The sequence below is a fragment of the Apostichopus japonicus genome, chromosome 8 (genome assembly GCF_037975245.1).
Source record: "Apostichopus japonicus isolate 1M-3 chromosome 8, ASM3797524v1, whole genome shotgun sequence".
Lineage (NCBI taxonomy): Eukaryota > Metazoa > Echinodermata > Holothuroidea > Aspidochirotida > Stichopodidae > Apostichopus > Apostichopus japonicus.
In genome coordinates, this window is record NC_092568.1 from 10,835,612 (window position 1) to 10,854,146 (window position 18,535).

At 36.9% G+C, this 18,535-nt stretch overlaps 1 protein-coding gene across 2 annotated transcripts in view; it reads right to left on the minus strand.

Annotated features, from left to right (window-relative positions):
* The window catches only part of LOC139970530 (vacuolar protein sorting-associated protein 54-like), a 35,971-nt gene that overhangs the window by 6,595 nt on the left and 10,841 nt on the right, over positions 1-18,535 (minus strand). The window contains exons 11-26 of one of the 2 annotated variants that reach the window (XM_071976307.1): positions 17,713-17,768; positions 17,132-17,173; positions 15,791-15,890; positions 15,095-15,318; positions 13,978-14,113; positions 12,896-13,027; positions 11,963-12,012; positions 11,069-11,148; positions 6,236-6,274; positions 5,487-5,550; positions 4,465-4,570; positions 4,083-4,170; positions 3,393-3,514; positions 2,903-2,983; positions 2,274-2,381; positions 1,054-1,148 (exon numbers count right to left, since the gene is read on the minus strand). In XM_071976307.1, the coding sequence (XP_071832408.1) occupies positions 1,054-1,148; positions 2,274-2,381; positions 2,903-2,983; positions 3,393-3,514; positions 4,083-4,170; positions 4,465-4,570; positions 5,487-5,550; positions 6,236-6,274; positions 11,069-11,148; positions 11,963-12,012; positions 12,896-13,027; positions 13,978-14,113; positions 15,095-15,318; positions 15,791-15,890; positions 17,132-17,173; positions 17,713-17,768 (1,523 nt within the window). The remainder of the gene's footprint in view (positions 1-1,053; positions 1,149-2,273; positions 2,382-2,902; positions 2,984-3,392; positions 3,515-4,082; positions 4,171-4,464; positions 4,571-5,486; positions 5,551-6,235; positions 6,275-11,068; positions 11,149-11,962; positions 12,013-12,895; positions 13,028-13,977; positions 14,114-15,094; positions 15,319-15,790; positions 15,891-17,131; positions 17,174-17,712; positions 17,769-18,535) is intronic. The other variant, XM_071976309.1, reaches the window with a different exon arrangement.

An 18,535-nucleotide genomic window follows, 5' to 3' on the forward strand; every position in this document is an offset into this window, starting at 1 on the left:
CATAGGGATTAAACGTAATGATATTGTGCGTAGGCATGTCAGTACATGGAGGCCATAGGGATTAAAGGTAATGATATTGTGCGTAGACATTTCAGTACAGGGAGGCCATAGGGATTAAACGTAATGATATTGTGCGTAGACATTTCAGTACATGGAGGCCATAGGGATTAAACGTAATGATATTGTGCGTAGGCATGTCAGTACATGGAGGCCATAGGGATTAAACGTAATGATATTTTGCGTAGGCATGTCAGTACATGGAGGCCATAGTCAACCCCTACTGCCATATTCCCTCGGTTCTACAGGCAGTACATAAATCCATATAGCAGCTAGTATAATATTTTCGTCGCTACACATATATAAAGAATATTCCAGCCCAACAAGAAATCCGGTGAGGCATTTTGCAAGATATTATGTAGGGAACTGGAGCAACTATCTCACTCCCACCACCCTATCCCCCCCCCCCCAATTACTAATTAGCTCTACTCTGGATGCCAATAACATTTTCTTTCACTACCACTACCTTCAAATTAATAAGCAATTTTCGCTAGGCCGCCTGAGCTAGAAAAATGGACAAATTGTGTAAATTAAGGGCCAGCCTCTCCTGACCCTTCTTGGCGATACTGCTGAGGTTATACTGAAACTGTGACATATCTACAATCATTCCGAATAGAGAGATCCGTCCACTAAGAGCACAAAAATTGAGTTGCATCGATCCAGTGAACGATCATCTGGGAGTAATAAATGATTATATTTGCCCTGACCAATCTACTTTTGGCCCCGATAATGCAAAAACTATGCTACAAAGCATAAATGTTTCTCTCCTGTTAAAATTCTCGAGCCTTCTCGTTCCCAACTGACCTACACAACTTTGACCGTTTGAGTAAAACAGTATACTTACTTCAAATGAGAATGAGGATGAAAATACAACAAGGTTAAAAAAAATATATATAGCAATGTATTAAAGAGAACTGTTGCTAGTCTGAGAACTTTTGAAGAAAAAAAACAGGAAAGAAACTTTAATTAAATAATTAATTATATAAATTTACTCACCCCTGTTTAGGACCGCCATCATTGCACACGTTATGTTTAACGATCTGTTCTTTTAATCTCACTTTAAACGATTCATTTATCAGGACGAACAGATCCTGCAACGAGACGGAAACAGCATAGATGAATAATGACTTGAAACAGGCTTAGGTTTGATAGAACAAATGGCACAGGAATCCATAGTGGCACCACTAGGTAACTGTATATGACATTATATCATAACTGACTGGCAGATAACTTGGATAATGAGGGTGAGGTAACCAGTTTCTTACTTCTCGCTAATATCATCGTTTTGTAATCCACTTGACGACCTTCACCAATAGAGAAGATTTACAGGTAAAGGAAATCCTTGTAGTCCTGAATATGCATAAAATCAATGCGTGTGGGTTTGTGTTTGCGTGCACTTGTTGTATAGTCACACTGAGGACTTTTAAGTCCTCTGACATCCTTTGAAAAGAATCACCATGTCCTCAGAAGAATTCTATTGTCAAGGAATATTTAAGAAAAAAAAATACTGTCCTAAAATTCTGAATGTAAAAATCACACTTGTGTGTGTATGTGTGTTGTTCTTGCTGATACTGTTGTTTATAGGTGTTTTTGTTGTTGTTGATAAAAGTGGTGGTGGTGATGGGGCCATGTTGGTGGGGCTGAGAGGAGGGGGTGCCGGTGGTCTTGTTGTTGTTATTATTTTTGTGTTTGCTTGGCATGCTTTATTGAAAAATTAATATAAGGCATGAAGTATACCCTTAAACCAAGGCTGTATTCCTGGAGCAACCGTGTCTAAACCGGTTTGTAACTAACATGCGTCCTCTAGCTACCAATATCAATCAAAATGGAGGTCTTAGTATCAGTTCATATCTCTTCTCTTCTTAATCCTCAGACTATATGTCAGCATAGATACATACTGACAGATCAACACAAGCAGTACAAACGGCTGGATATCTCCAGTTCCCTGTTCTACACCTTAATATTCAACACACATACAGACATATACACTGAAGACCAACAAAAAGAAAGACACATCTCCCACTATCTGACCAAAGATTTCATTCTCTCTCAGTTCATCAATAACATTGATGGAGGAACATTAAGAGTCATTGTGACACGCATTTCTAGCAGATATCAGCTGACCAGTTTGGTAAACAATAGCACATTCTAGTTTTTGGCTTTCAGCAATGTGGTCAAAATAACTTTCTTACTTATGGCAACCAGCTACCACTCACCTTAACCTGCTCTGATGGAAGGAGGACAGATATTGCTTCGTGTAGTCTACGGTTCCGTTTACATATTTCACGGAAACAGGGAGAAGGGACTGGAGCCTTGACAACCCACTGAAACATAAAAAAATATGATAACAATAAAGCCATAAATATTGAAGAGTTAAAAGCAAGAACTCACCTATCGTATGGAAAGATTTACCCGTTACCTCAAAGACAATAATTATTTCATTACAAGTTACAGTTGAAAGAACAGCCGCGTACAAATTCATTTATACCTTAAAACAGAGTATTATATAAAGAAAAGTGGATACTATAACAAAGAAATCTATTGTTTTTTTTTCTTTCCATTTAAATAATGAGAGAGAACTGGAACTTGATATATTTTATGTGGTAGCCATGGACCCTACATTAATTATCTCTGGATAATGTTCTCTTCAAATGTGTGGGATATTGGAAACAAATTTTAAGAAGTTAAATTTCAGAATACTTCAATAAGTTTTTCAAACAAGTCACTCATGCCAACCCCCCCCCCCTACCACCACCCTGCCTCCCCTAGTTGATGGTTTGACTTTGATGTATGGCTTAAGTTTCCAAACCATTGACAACATTAAGTTGGGTCGTTATTAACTCACAGTCGATAAACACTGGCTCAACGAGTCATCCATAATGGCCACCAGTTTGTTAAAAATTTCTTGCACGTGATCATTGTAGTCCTGTAAAATGCAGAGAAAAGAATAAGATAAAAGAATAAATAATCAAATTGAAAATCTGCAAAAAACACTGAAAAATGATAATAGAAAGGAAGCGCTCAGCAAAGCAATCAAACCAGTTGCAAAATTTCACGATGAAAACTGGGTACATTTTTTGTTGGTCAAAATATTAGACAAAACAGAAATTTAGTTACATCATTTTGAGTAAATGGACAACATATTTTAGCATTTATACGGAACGGTCCACAAAGTACTAAATATGACCAGAAATAGTGTACATGGTTGCAGGTTCACCCTACTTGTTTTGATTTGCATAATGAATATGCATGAATATGCAAACTGCTATACACCTTTTACCAACGGAAGAGAAATGCTGTTTTCCATCGTTTTTGAAAATGATTTCTTCACTGACCTTACAAATTTTATCACAGTTCTTCAAGAGAATCATCTGCTTGGTTGGCAACCTCTCAGCAAAGAAGTCCCTAGCTATTGGAATGTAAAAAGCCACGAGTTGTAAACATCTCGCCGTCAGCGCTGAGGAAATGGAGAGTGGAAAAGGAAAATTAATTTTGAAAAGTCGGGTGGTATTAAACCTGAGGGCAAGGATCAACAATCGTTGTGGCTTGGTGAAAACAGCACTTGTGTCATGATTTACTTTCAACTGGTTAACAGCTTCTAACTTGATGATATTACAGACTAGCAGAAGAGTTGCAGGGGAATATGGCCATCAACCCTAAGACAGAGATTTCTGTAATACATCTCGTCATGGTTACATTGTCATATAAACACTGCTGCTTGATCAAGTATTCTGATGTTTGAGATATGGTATGGTCAGAACGCGACGGACACAATAATGGTCGGTTTCATCTCACTCTGAAAGAATTCAGAAGTGATCAAAAATGTTGCAATTTTTTTTCAATATTTTGAAATGCAAATTTGTTTATAGTCCAGTTCATAAGGTACATTGCTGTAGAGTTCTTGTTATTAAAAAGAATCAAATTAAGCCATATCAAATTAAAAAAAGAAAAGAAAGCTGCTTGGACATGCTTAGACAAAGAGACATTACTGAATAGACTGGAGAATATGACTCGTTAATACTAACCAAGATTCTTTGTCGTTATAGTTTTCAGACCGACCAGCTGAAGGGCTCCTGCTCCGAGAATCAGTTGACAGGACCTAGAGTTGAATATCTGCGAAAAAAATCCAGAAGAGGACATTTTAAGGATCTATAAAAGATTTATCTTCACCACATTATTCTGCTTACAAACTGCGTTTGCGCTACTTTGGTTTCTCGTATCTCCCAAGTTTATATCTGTCTTCCGGCAAACTGGTGAGGAATACGGACAAGGGATGAGAGAGAGGAGGAATTGTAATTGGGCGTAAATATGAAACGTGACACCCAGAGGAGAACTGACCAAGAGAGCTTTGAGGACGACTCTGTTGGAGAGAGTGAGACGACAGGGGTCTTTGTTTTATGAGCTTACCTGAAGAATTTCTACCAATCTGGTGAGTATATCGCCGGCTGCTGACGGCATGTCCCTGACACATTGACAATACTCTGCCACCATCTTAAGCAACAGTAGGACAGTGCTGAAACGTAACAACCAAAAAAACATGTATTTAACTTTTCCAAAATATGACAGAAACGTTTATAAAAAGGGTTATTTCAAGGGAAAATAGGACTCTATCAATGGAATGATAAGTTATTTCAACAGAAAACCAGGACTATATGTGACAATTAGTAGATTCACAGGACTCACTGATCAGTTATAACTTATATTTAAAAAATGACAAAAACGTTTCTAACAATTCAATGGAATATTTAAGTTATTTCAAGGGAAGATAGGACTATATGTGACAATTGGAAGATTCACATGATTCACTGATCAGTTATAACTTTTATATAAAAAAAATAAAAATTTCCTTCCTACAGTAACAGACCAATACTCACAGTCTACATGTAAATATATGGACAAAAAATTGATCACTGACTGGGATATTTACCAAAAAGAGAAACCGTTCGGCTAGCATGTGATTAGAATCGATGACCTCATGGGTTACAAGCCGTACGCTCTACCAAATGAGCCATTTTAAACTGCATCCCCCTCCCCCCACCCACACCCACCACAAACCATCATCACTGTGTTAGAACTTTCTTCTTGATGGTTAAGATGTTGTTACCAATTTATTGAACATCTTTCTCCATTTAAACTGTAGCCATTCTTTGGCTCCATTTCATGCAGGTCATAGACTTAAAAAACTTCCTCTATCCCCCCCGCTCTGTGAAATCTCTACCTCTCTCTTGAACTACAAATGTTCCTCTTTCGTAACAGTAGTTTTTTAAGTAATTTTAAAAGTTGCTCCCTATTTAAACTGTTGCAATCCTCTTAGTTCTTCCCCACTGGACGTTATCCCTTCTAACCTGACCCATACTTGACCCCAACCTTCCCCTCACTACCTCCCTTCTAGTGGTTTCATTTCTATTTCATTGTAAAGACGTTCTTACCCGACCACTGCATATTTCTCTCCGTTCAGCTTGACCGAGCCGTTCGGTTTCTTATCCGCTGTGTCTGTGGACGGAGAGCAGAAAGTATTGAAAGTCATCACTGAATGCAACAAGCAATCTATCTCTTCGTGTCACAGCACATTACTAGCAATCATCCCTATAAAACCACAGATGTGACGACCTTGATACAAAGAATGTCTTTTGAACAAAAAGTTCATTGGTCTGTCCGTCCGCAGGGTATGATAAGTATTTAATTTTTTTTCTTGTCACATGGCTAAAAGAAGAATAACCCAAATGATGTCACAATGCAACAAACAAAAATATTATAGATGGCTTTAGAAAGTCCATTATAGAGTTTGAAATATTAACCAATGATTCTGGCAAATTGACTGAAATGTCATAACAGAAAACGAGAGTATCACTTCAAATCTTTAACTCCCTGACCTTGGAAAGCTACTCATAAATATCAGGGATAAGCCTGGGGTAAAAACAAATCACGGAACTTTGCAAAAATTACAGTATAGGCTACAGTTTGCCTATGCTAAAGTGTGTTAGGATAATAGTTTTTGTCCCCGAGGTAGAAAAGAAATCACGGATATTTCGCGAATTCGCAGAAAAAGCTCATGCCTGAAATATAAAGCAAGAGGAGACTCGGTCTTCTTCTTCTTTTTAAATTTAAATCTAGTTATATCAAATCATCCCTTCCAATTTTTACATCACTGTTCTTGATGATATATAGCAATACCTACCATTATCTGTCTTGGCTAGGAGATCGAGAGATATATCACCTGAGAAAACGAAAAGGAGAGAGAAGATTCCTGTCAAATTGGCTACAGACTCTATCATACTGTATAGTCAGTTTAAATTCTAAGGAGAACTTCCTTTCATGATATTTTGATTCATGAGAAAATTGTCTGATTTATGCCTTCTGTTTATAATCACAGACATAACTGAATCCAATACTGCCAGCATAAATAAGATCTTTCAGTGCTGGTAGGTGGCAGACAAGCACACATTTCAAGATGGGTGAGATCTTGTCTCAGTTTTCAACACTTTTGTAAAGATTGAACACAAACTTTGAGTTCTGTTTTTTGTTTTTAAAATAAAAACAATGCAATTCATCAATTTATTTATAACGGAATATTCCAGTAGGGGAAGTTTCATCGTTTAACAAAATTTGCATCTTCGGCATTTTGTATCGTGGTTTTTTTCTTAAACTCTCGGTGACATTTTATGAATGCATCTGGCAACAGTAGAGTTAAGTGATGTCATCATGACAACTGAACAGAGAAAGTCTTTGTTTGTTTTATATTCATACTCTGAAATTCATTTATCGAGTGAAGGAATCAATATTCTTATACACAGAAACAAAAGTTACGTTGATGAAATTCTAAATGAAGAGAAACATTGATAACTAAACAAATAGTTCAGACGTATCACATTTCAATGATAAATCAACACAAGATATTATATTTTTTATTTGAAAGGGTTTGTAAAGCTTGTGAAGAAAGTCTCCGATATGATTACATCACAGATTACCAACTGTACTATGATCCTGGTAAGTAAGGAAGAGTTTAACTGTTAAACAACCATATCTGGAGTTCGGAACAATGGATTGAGAAATGGGAGTTTTCAAATACCAGTTTAGAACGATTGTTGTTCTTGAATATTAATAAATGACTCATTGACTGCTACTGGGGATATCCCTTTAATACTTTTCGAACCGCACCAGACTACGGATATAAATAAACACTTGTCCATGAGTACGAGCCCCTTGTGATGTTAACACATACCTTTGGCCATTGTTCTTAAATATAAATAAATGACTCATTGACTGCTACTGGGGATATCCCTTTAATACTGTTTGAACCACACCAGACTATGGACATAAATAAACACTTGTCCATGAGTACGAGCCCCTTGTGGTGTTAACACATACCTTTGGCCATTGTTCTTAAATATAAATAAATGACTCATTGACTGCTACTGGGGATATCCCTTTAATACTGTTTGAACCACACCAGACTACGGACATAAATAAACACTTGTCCATGAGTATGAGCCCCTTGCGATGTTAACACATACCTTTGGCCATTGTTCTTAAATATAAATAAATGACTCATTGACTGCTACTGGGGATATCCCTTTAATACTGTTTGAACCACACCAGACTATGGACATAAATAAACACTTGTCCATGAGTATGAGCCCCTTGTGATGTTAACACATACCTTTGGCCATTGTTCTTAAATATAAATGACTCATTGACTGCTACTGGGGATATCCCTTTAATACTGTTTGAACCACACCAGACTACGGACATAAATAAACACTTGTCCATGAGTATGAGCCCCTTGCGATGTTAACACATACCTTTGGCCATTGTTCTTAAATATAAATAAATGACTCATTGACTGCTACTGGGGATATCCCTTTAATACTGTTTGAACCACACCAGACTACGGACATAAATAAACACTTGTCCATGAGTATGAGCCCCTTGTGCTGTTAACACATACCTTTGGCCATTGTTCTTAAATATAAATGACTCATTGACTGCTACTGGGGATATCCCTTTACAAGACTACGGCTATAACTAAACACTTGTCCATGAGTACTAGCCCCTTGCGATGTTAACACATACCTTTGGCCATTGTTCTTAAATATAGATAAATGACTCATTGACTGCTACTGGGGATATCCCTTTAATACTGTTTGAACCACACCAGACTATGGACATAAATAAACACTTGTCCATGAGTATGAGCCCCTTGTGGTGTTAACACATACCTTTGGCCATTGTTCTTAAATATAAATAAATGACTCATTGACTGCTACTGGGGATATCCCTTTACAAGACTACGGCTATAACTAAACACTTGTCCATGAGTACTAGCCCCTTGCGATGTTAACACATACCTTTGGCCATTGTTCTTAAATATAGATAAATGACTCATTGACTGCTACTGGGGATATCCCTTTACCAGACTACAGCTGTAACTAAACACTTGTCCATGAGTACTAGCCCCTTGTGATGCTAACACATACCTTTGGCCATTGTTCTTAAATATAGATAAATGACTCATTGACTGCTACTGGGGATATCCCTTTACCAGACTACGGCTATAACTAAACACTTGTCCATGAGTACTAGCCCCTTGCGATGTTAACACATACCTTTGGCCATTGTTCTTAAATATAGATAAATGACTCATTGACTGCTACTGGGGATATCCCTTTACCAGACTACGGCTATAACTAAACACTTGTCCATGAGTACTAGCCCCTTGTGATGTTAACACATACCTTTGGCCATTGTTCTTAAATATAAATAAATGACTCATTGATTGCTAATGGGGATATCCTTTTACCAGACTACGGACATAAAAATACACTTGTCCATGAGTACTAGCCCCTTGTGATGTTAACACATACCTTTGGCCATTGTTCTTAAATATAAATAAATGACTCATTGACTGCTACTGGGGATTTCCCTTTACCAGACTATGGATATAAATAGACACTTGTCCATGAGTACGAGCCCCTTGTGATGTTAACACATACCTTTGGCCATTGTTCTTAAATATAAATAAATGACTCATTGACTGCTACTGGGGATATCCCTTTACCAGACTACAGCTGTAACTAAACACTTGTCCATGAGTACTAGCCCCTTGTGATGCTAACACATACCTTTGGCCATTGTTCTTAAATATCTAGATAAATGACTCATTGACTGCTACTGGGGATATCCCTTTACCAGACTACGGCTATAACTAAACACTTGTCCATGAGTACTAGCCCCTTGCGATGTTAACACATACCTTTGGCCATTGTTCTTAAATATAGATAAATGACTCATTGACTGCTACTGGGGATATCCCTTTAATACTGTTGGAACCACACCAGACTATGGACATAAATAAACACTTGTCCATGAGTATGAGCCCCTTGTGGTGTTAACACATACCTTTGGCCATTGTTCTTAAATATAAATAAATGACTCATTGACTGCTACTGGGGATATCCCTTTAATACTGTTTGAACCACACCAGACTACGGACATAAATAAACACTTGTCCATGAGTATGAGCCCCTTGCGATGTTAACACATACCTTTGGCCATTGTTCTTAAATATAAATAAATGACTCATTGACTGCTACTGGGGATATCCCTTTAATACTGTTTGAACCACACCAGACTATGGACATAAATAAACACTTGTCCATGAGTATGAGCCCATTGTGATGTTAACACATACCTTTGGCCATTGTTCTTAAATATAAATGACTCATTGACTGCTACTGGGGATATCCCTTTAATACTGTTTGAACCACACCAGACTACGGACATAAATAAACACTTGTCCATGAGTACGAGCCCCTTGTGATGTTAACACATACCTTTGGCCATTGTTCTTAAATATAAATAAATGACTCATTGACTGCTACTGGGGATATCCCTTTAATACTGTTTGAACCACACCAGACTACGGACATAAATAAACACTTGTCCATGAGTATGAGCCCCTTGCGATGTTAACACATACCTTTGGCCATTGTTCTTAAATATAAATAAATGACTCATTGACTGCTACTGGGGATATCCCTTTACCAGACTACGGCTATAACTAAACACTTGTCCATGAGTACTAGCCCCTTGCGATGTTAACACATACCTTTGGCCATTGTTCTTAAATATAAATAAATGACTCATTGACTGCTACTGGGGATATCCCTTTACCAGACTACGGCTATAACTAAACACTTGTCCATGAGTACTAGCCCCTTGTGATGTTAACACATACCTTTGGCCATTGTTCTTAAATATAAATAAATGACTCATTGACTGCTACTGGGGATTTCCCTTTACCAGACTATGGATATAAATAGACACTTGTCCATGAGTACGAGCCCCTTGTGATGTTAACACATACCTTTGGCCATTGTTCTTAAATATAAATAAATGACTCATTGACTGCTACTGGGGATATCCCTTTACCAGACTACAGCTGTAACTAAACACTTGTCCATGAGTACTAGCCCCTTTTGATGCTAACACATACCTTTGGCCATTGTTCTTAAATATAGATAAATGACTCATTGACTGCTACTGGGGATATTCCTTTACCAGACTACGGCTATAACTAAACACTTGTCCATGAGTACTAGCCCCTTGCGATGTTAACACATACCTTTGGCCATTGTTCTTAAATATAGATAAATGACTCATTGACTGCTACTGGGGATATCCCTTTACCAGACTACGGCTATAACTAAACACTTGTCCATGAGTATGAGCCCCTTGCGATGTTAACACATACCTTTGGCCATTGTTCTTAAATATAGATAAATGACTCATTGACTGCTACTGGGGATTTCCCTTTACCAGGCTATGGATATAAATAGACACTTGTCCATGAGTATGAGCCCCTTGCGATGTTAACACATACCTTTGGCCATTGTTCTTAAATATAGATAAATGACTCATTGATTGCTAATGGGGATATCCTTTTACCAGACTACGGACATAAATATACACTTGTCCATGAGTACTAGCCCCTTGCGATGTTAACACATACCTTTGGCCATGGTCGTAAGCAGCTCCTGCAGACCGGCTGGTACGTCGGCCTGTTTCCACCTCTCGCTATCTAGAATCAAGCTTAAGAACAAATGAGAGCCGGGATCATTATTAAATATCATTTTCCCCAGAATCGGTTTCAAATAAACTCAACATCAGATTACATGAACCATTTACATATTTTTCTTACTCTCTTGAAGTGAAACAATTTTTGGAGACAGCTGGATACGAGGCAGACCTCTCGAGATTTTCCTTTCTTCACTTATGAATGCTCTTGAAAGACGTATCGTATTTATTTCAGGACACGAGCGAAGTAGAGGTCAGTATTTAAGAGAGAGCCATTACAACTGTTCATCTTATTATTTCACCTTCTACAGAAGGATGTATCTTGATTTGCATGCGCCTCATACCGAAGGTCACTTCAGGTCAAATGACACAAACACATATATCACCTTTGTACATACAGAGTAGCATTTTATATACAGCAGATGATTTTTTTTTTGAATTTTTTTTTTCTTCAATTTCTCATTGTGCAAATCTTTTTTTTCTGATACTTTATTGGCTACCTTTTGGTCGGTTGCAGCATTTTATCTTTCTTTCTTTCTATTCCCATTTTTGCTTTGAAGATATCAGTTTCTAAGGTTCTTTTCCCAAATTGACATGCTATGGCTCACAGCACCAAAATTTGCCCACATATTTCTAGGTTTTCAATCGTTATTTCATTTTTGCTTAATTCTCCGAAAGTAAGATACAACCTCATTAATAACAGTGCCGTTTGTAAAATGTTTTGAGTGGGATAAAATATCTTTAGTACCATTCTGATGTATGTGCCAGAACATGTTGTCATTGATGGGTAAAAGAGATGTTTTTTGTTATAATTCAAGGCTCAACTTACCCAAGTTTTGTTTTCCTTTCGTCATGAAACCTATTGACAAATTTATTAGCCTGTACAAAAAACAAAAGAAAAAATGGAAAAATTAGATAGTTTCATGAATCAGTGCCAAGTCTCCTCAGCAAAAATGACAACCACAACACAGGCCACAAACGGGGCCAAAGTAAGGCAGTCGTGCACTGCTTGTATCACTTGTATTAGTATGACATTAAATCATTAATTATCATAGCCATAATTTTGACACAAACAATGGAAACCATTTTCAATTGTATTTGACTTTTCTTTAAGTCATTCGGTTCTATGACATGAGTTACACCAAAACATCTACTATTTTTCATCTTTTCCTTCTTTGACATCTGTAGAAAGCATTTCTTAATATTTCTTCCACTAATAAGAGATTGCAATTGTCCAATTCAAACATTCGTTAAATACCAGTGTGACTCATTAGCACACTGGAACTAGAACATTGGGACATTTGAGAGCGTGGTGGCCAATTGGCTAAGGCGTCGGACTTGTGATCCAAGGATTGCTGGTTCGATTCCTGCCTAGTTCATTACATTGTGTCCTTGGGTAAGATGCTTTATCTCACGTGCCTCTCTCCACCCAGGGATTAAATTGGTACCTGTGAAGTAATGTGTCATTGGGCACAGTATATAACTGCTGCTGTTGTCTCTGGGACAGGTTATCATTGACCAGGGGTAATATAACGTCTGTAAATCTCTTTTCGACCTATCGCTGGTATAAAGCGCTATATAAAAAGCAAATATTATTATTATTATTTATCCAGTTTTTATTGTGGGTAAGCCTCAGGCAAAGTGTATCTGTGTGGAATGTTCATTTTTTAATAAATTTTTCCAAAATACAAAATGTTGCTTCCATGAATGATAAAGACAAACAATGACAAAATTAACAAAATAAAGACAAGAGCTAAATAACCTGATTCTGAAGTCCCCCTCTAAGTGAAGTGCTCTTTCTGCCACAAACTTTCTCGCAGTCGATAACGAACGCCTCCACGGTTCGGGACAAAAGTACAAACTCTGTAGAGCTTAGTCTTTCCAAGAATCCATCCTAAGGATTAAAAAGACAATTATGGTTGTATTCTATGTAATAATGGTAAATAAACTCAAAAACTGACACATGAAAGTAACTACTTCAAGGAAATCTATGAGTAAAACCATGGTTCCGGGAAACAAGAATCAACATTGTAAATATTGTCACTATCATGGTAACATCGGCTATGAGCAAACTTATGACTCTAGAACACAAAAACTCATCTCGATACATAAGCAGGATCATGGTTTCAGAAATTACAGCGGTCACTACATATTCGTTTATATCAACATCATTTGGTCAACATCATCTTTGGCCATGAAACAATGCTGTCGTAACTTAACATCACTACAGTTTTACCAAAAACCACTGTTCTAGGACAAGACAGTCAGCAGTTAATATAACGAGAATCGAAAATTCAGCGATGAGCAAACCTATATTTCTAGAACACAAAAGGCATCTGTATGTATGAGCAAGACCATGGTTAAAGAACACAACAGTTAGCAGATAGCATCAAAAGTTTAGTCAATATTGTCTACATTTATAAAATCATGGCTCTAATATCTTAGCACTCAACACTTAACATTGATAACATCATCAGAATTTCACCACGGTTGTAGGACAAGATGGTCGCCGGTTGATACTTATTACAACAGAAACTTAATCTATGAACAGAACTTTGGTTGTACGTATAACAGCCCACCAGATTATATTATTAACATTAGTAAAACATCTATGGGCATCAAAACCACGGCTTAAGAACACAACCATCATTACTTAACATTAATAACAAAAATACAATTTCATATACGACAAAAAAAAACAATGTTTATAGGACAAGATAGTCACCAGTTGATAGTTCTATAACAGATAGCTCATCTTTGAGCACAAACCGTGGTTGATCAGTTAAGACAACAGAATTCAGTGATCGGTATCGATAGCAAGTAATCCGCCACCAGAGTACGTACCTTCCCCCTCGCTAGGAGAAGCTTGAGACATCTGTCGTGAGTATAGTCACAGATGGAAGCAAACATTTCATTGAGTCCCGACATCAGCCGGTTGTATTCTCCCGAAGCTATCAGGATATCCATGTCAAGATCTCCCCTGAAAGATGAAAATTGTAAAGAAAGGATATACAAATTAAATAAGTAATGTTGTTAAGTGAATCTGTCATGCATGGGTTACAGAATGTTTCACCCCCCCCCCAGCTTACACCACTACACAACCTGCACACACATCTAACGTATGTGTTTCATTCCTACCAGGAATCAAATGACTTGTTAAAAATTAGTAGTTTGATTCATCTAGACCGACATAGCAGTTTCGTTCATGATACTGGTTATTATTTTTCAGGGTGGGGAGGTGGGGGTGGGGATATTTTATGCATTTGAAAAAACTGGTTTTTGGTACTTTCAGTGAGTTTAAGAGGAGAAATTGTGACAGAAAGTCTAATGCCTCGGTAGCTCTCTCATCTGTGGGGTGGGAAGGGTTAATAGGAAGTCCAAGAAACAGTAATGTGGGGGGTGGGGGGAGTGGGGTAAGGGCATATCTTAAACAAAACTGCTTCATAATTCTATGAACATAAATTAATCATGAAAGATAGATTGTTACAAGCAGCTGTGCAATCACAATCATCACAAAGGTTTCAAATTAGACAGTGAACATTTTCGTTAATCTTTGGTTCCTGAAGTCTGAACTAGATTATATATGGGATGAGTGCCTCGATACTGCAGGTCTAAACAATGTACGGGTACATAACTGAATATTCATATCAGTCCTGCCATGCTTTTCAGGTCACTCTTGTCTACTATTTATATATTATTTAAAACCATAAAATTAAATTAAATCTATCACATATATGTCATCAAAATTTTCTCATATTCATCGAGTAGCAAGCCCAAAATGTTTAACATAGAGTACTTCAACATGCAAATGCACAACAATGCGATAATTAAAGAAACATCGTATTTGACACCTTTCCATCCCAGAATATTTTGATACACCACACTGTAAATGACTTTCAGAACCAAGAAAAGACACAAGTGTTCTCTTTACGTCATAACTAGGTTGGCATGACATGTTTACCTATCAGTGACTTCAGCGATGGCAGACGGTGGCAGGCATGGTTGGGCGACTGCGCCATTTGCTAACCCTCCAAACTGGTTTGTGACATCTTCGACACCATCGTCTGCTTCCAAGTGACTCGCTACACCGTTCTCTCTGATGTTGTTCTCCCTGGCGTCATCTTCACCGACAGTGGACTTGCCTGCTGCCACCATTATCAGGCTAGCTATGGTGGAGTAAGTACCCTATTATATTGAAAAAGGAGAGGTAAAATAATGAGATAGCCATGATCAAGATAGCCATGGTTACAGCTATGTACCACGAAATAGTGCTAATGGGGAAAAAACGACATGATAGTTGCACACCATCATTGTACCGTGACAAAGCAGTGATCAGGCTAACCATGGTATAGTTATGTACCATGTCATAATGGCAGGAACTACCAAGATAAGTCGGAGTGGATACAGAAATACCATGAAAATCCATACATGATTAGACTAACCATGGTAGAGTTTTTAATACTCATGCTACCCCATCACTCCTAACTCAGGAGGTAGTAAGCTTGTTACTGTAAATGCTACTATATTAAAGTCACTTTAAACTGATTCATCTTTTCCATGTTTGCTAGGTCAAGGAGTAAACACAGTTCTAAATGTTCGGTGGACTCTCATGTCAATGCTTCCCTAAAGACAAAACTTATCGTTAAGAGGATCTTACCTTTATTCTCTCCAACAGCTTCAGAAGATTGCGAAAGACTGAAGAGAATAGACCAAGCCACTGGGAGAAATTCAGCAGCCTCATCTGTTCAGCTAGGCTGCTGCTTGAGACGAAAGGGAAAATACAACAAAATTTAGAAGAAAAATAAAAATATGATCTAAAATAATAATAATGTAAAATTCTGAAATTGAGAAATGTAAAGTCAAGAGAGATATATATGATGGAAACCAATGGATATATGACTGAAACCAATGGATATGACTGAAACCAATGGATATATGACTGAAACCAATGGATACATATGACTGAAACCAATAAATATATGACTGAAACCTATGGATATTTGAATGAAACCAATGGATATGACTGAAACCAATGGATATATGACTGAAACCAATGGATATTTGACTGAAACCAATGGATATATGACTGAAACCAATGAATATATGACTGAAACCAATGGATATATGACTAAAACCAATGGATATATGACTGAAACCAATGGATATATGACTGAAACCAATGGATATATGACTGAAACCAATGGATATGACTGAAACCAATGGATATATATGACTGAAACCAATAAATAAATGACTGAAACTAATGGATATTTGAATGAAACCAATGGATATATGACTTTGGTCCAATGACTTATATATATGACTTTGGTCCAATGGGACCAAAATAAAAATGTGATGTAAATAAATAATAAAGTAAAATTCTGAATTTGAGAAATGTAGTCATGAGAGATATCTATGACTGAAACCAATAAATAAATATATGACTGAAACCAATGGATAAATTTGACTGAAACCAACGGATATATGGCTGAAACCAACGGATATTTGGCCGAAACCAACGGATATTTGGCCGAAACCAACGGATATATGGCCGAAACCAACGGATATTTGGCCGAAACCAACGAATATATGGCCGAAACCAACGGATATATGGCCGAAACCAACGGATATATGGCTGAAACCAACGGATATATGGCCGAAACCAACGGATATATGGCTGAAACCAACGGATATATGACTGAAACCAACGGATATATGACCGAACCCAACGGATATATTGCTGAAACCAACGGATATATGACTAAACCAATGGATATTTGTATTCAAGCAGATCTTTACTATACAATTTAGACTTTGTTAGATGTCAAAGTACTAAATCACCACTACCCCACAAGATAAATCGTCTCTGAATGAAAATATGTCCCCATTAACAGCTGCGGGGTGATTCCCACACACAAACTTCAGAATAAATTTGCAGTAATATGTGAGCTCCCCCCCCCCTCCCCACACCACCCTATTTTAGATATATTTATTTTACCTGACTTTTTCATCTTCCTGCATTGCATTTGGAGGGGGAAAACTGGGGCAAGGACAAAAACCAGGAAGCAAGAGTGATGTTGAATTAACATATGAAATGAGAGAGATTATGAATAATATAAACTCATTTGTCATTTGAAAAAAACATCTCACAGTTCCCTAGTACTTTTAAAGCAAAACAGAAGGTTCTTACATTGTTCCACCCATCTCAAAGACATCAAACATGAAACTGCCTCGGGACAACTCTTGTCCATGATATTGAAATGTTTTTTAAAATACATTCGTTGCTCACTTTGTGACTTGGCCCGTATTTTAGCCAACCTCATAAAATTTAAGATCTGGGCAAGTTTTCACATTTCATTTCAAAGATGACTTCCACTTCAACCCAGTTCACTTTTATTTTTTTTTTGATTTTTCAATGTCGTGCATCATTTTAATTCTTTGATCTCTTTCTGCATAGCCGCTTATCATATTTTCCCTTTCTCCTGGTATCACCCAACGTCCGCTCAGGTAGATAAACAATTTGAGGGATACTATGTACCTCCTAGAGCGATAGGAATTATATCTTCAAGAATGACTTACCTTGAAGCTGTGTCCACATCTCCATTTCCTGATACAGCCACTGCATTCACTACAGTCTACAGAAAGAAAAACCATTGTATAACCAGTAATTATTATTATTATAATTTCATTTTTCCTCTGTAATCTAATAGCGATATTTACTTTACTGTAAGCTACTTCCATAACTTGATGTTAAATCAATTTGCATTGATGTTAAATCAAATGATGTTAAATCAATTGATGTTAAATCAATTGATGTTAAATAATCAATTAAATCAATTAAATAATCAATTTAAATAATCAATCAATATAAGAATCAATCTAACAATCAATATAAAATTCAATCAATAATCAATTAAATAATCAATTTAAAAAATTAATCAATATAAGAATCAATCTAATAATCAATATAATAATCAATCAATCAATTAAATAATCAATTAAAATATTCAATTAATGTTAAATCAATTTGCAAGAAGAATACAACCCACAAGACATGACATCTAGAGACAGTTTGACTGTTTGAAAAACGTGAGAAGAGATATGATTGAGGGAGGAGTCTTAGGTGTAATTTAAAATTAAAAACTTGGTAGTTTGATGTCCTCTGAAGAGCAGCGCAATGGTATAAAGAGAGAGTGTTAACAGGAAGGAACAAGAAATAACATCTTTTTGAGGTCGGCATAAACAATTTAGGCCATGGACATACATATACATCTAGTTTCACTCACAACATGGTAATGACCGATCGAACATCAGCCAACCTCAAACTGTTGTTTCCTTCAAACGTTAGTAACCAGCAAATAGTAATCATCAAATTACCCAATTCAGCTACGATCAATTACAG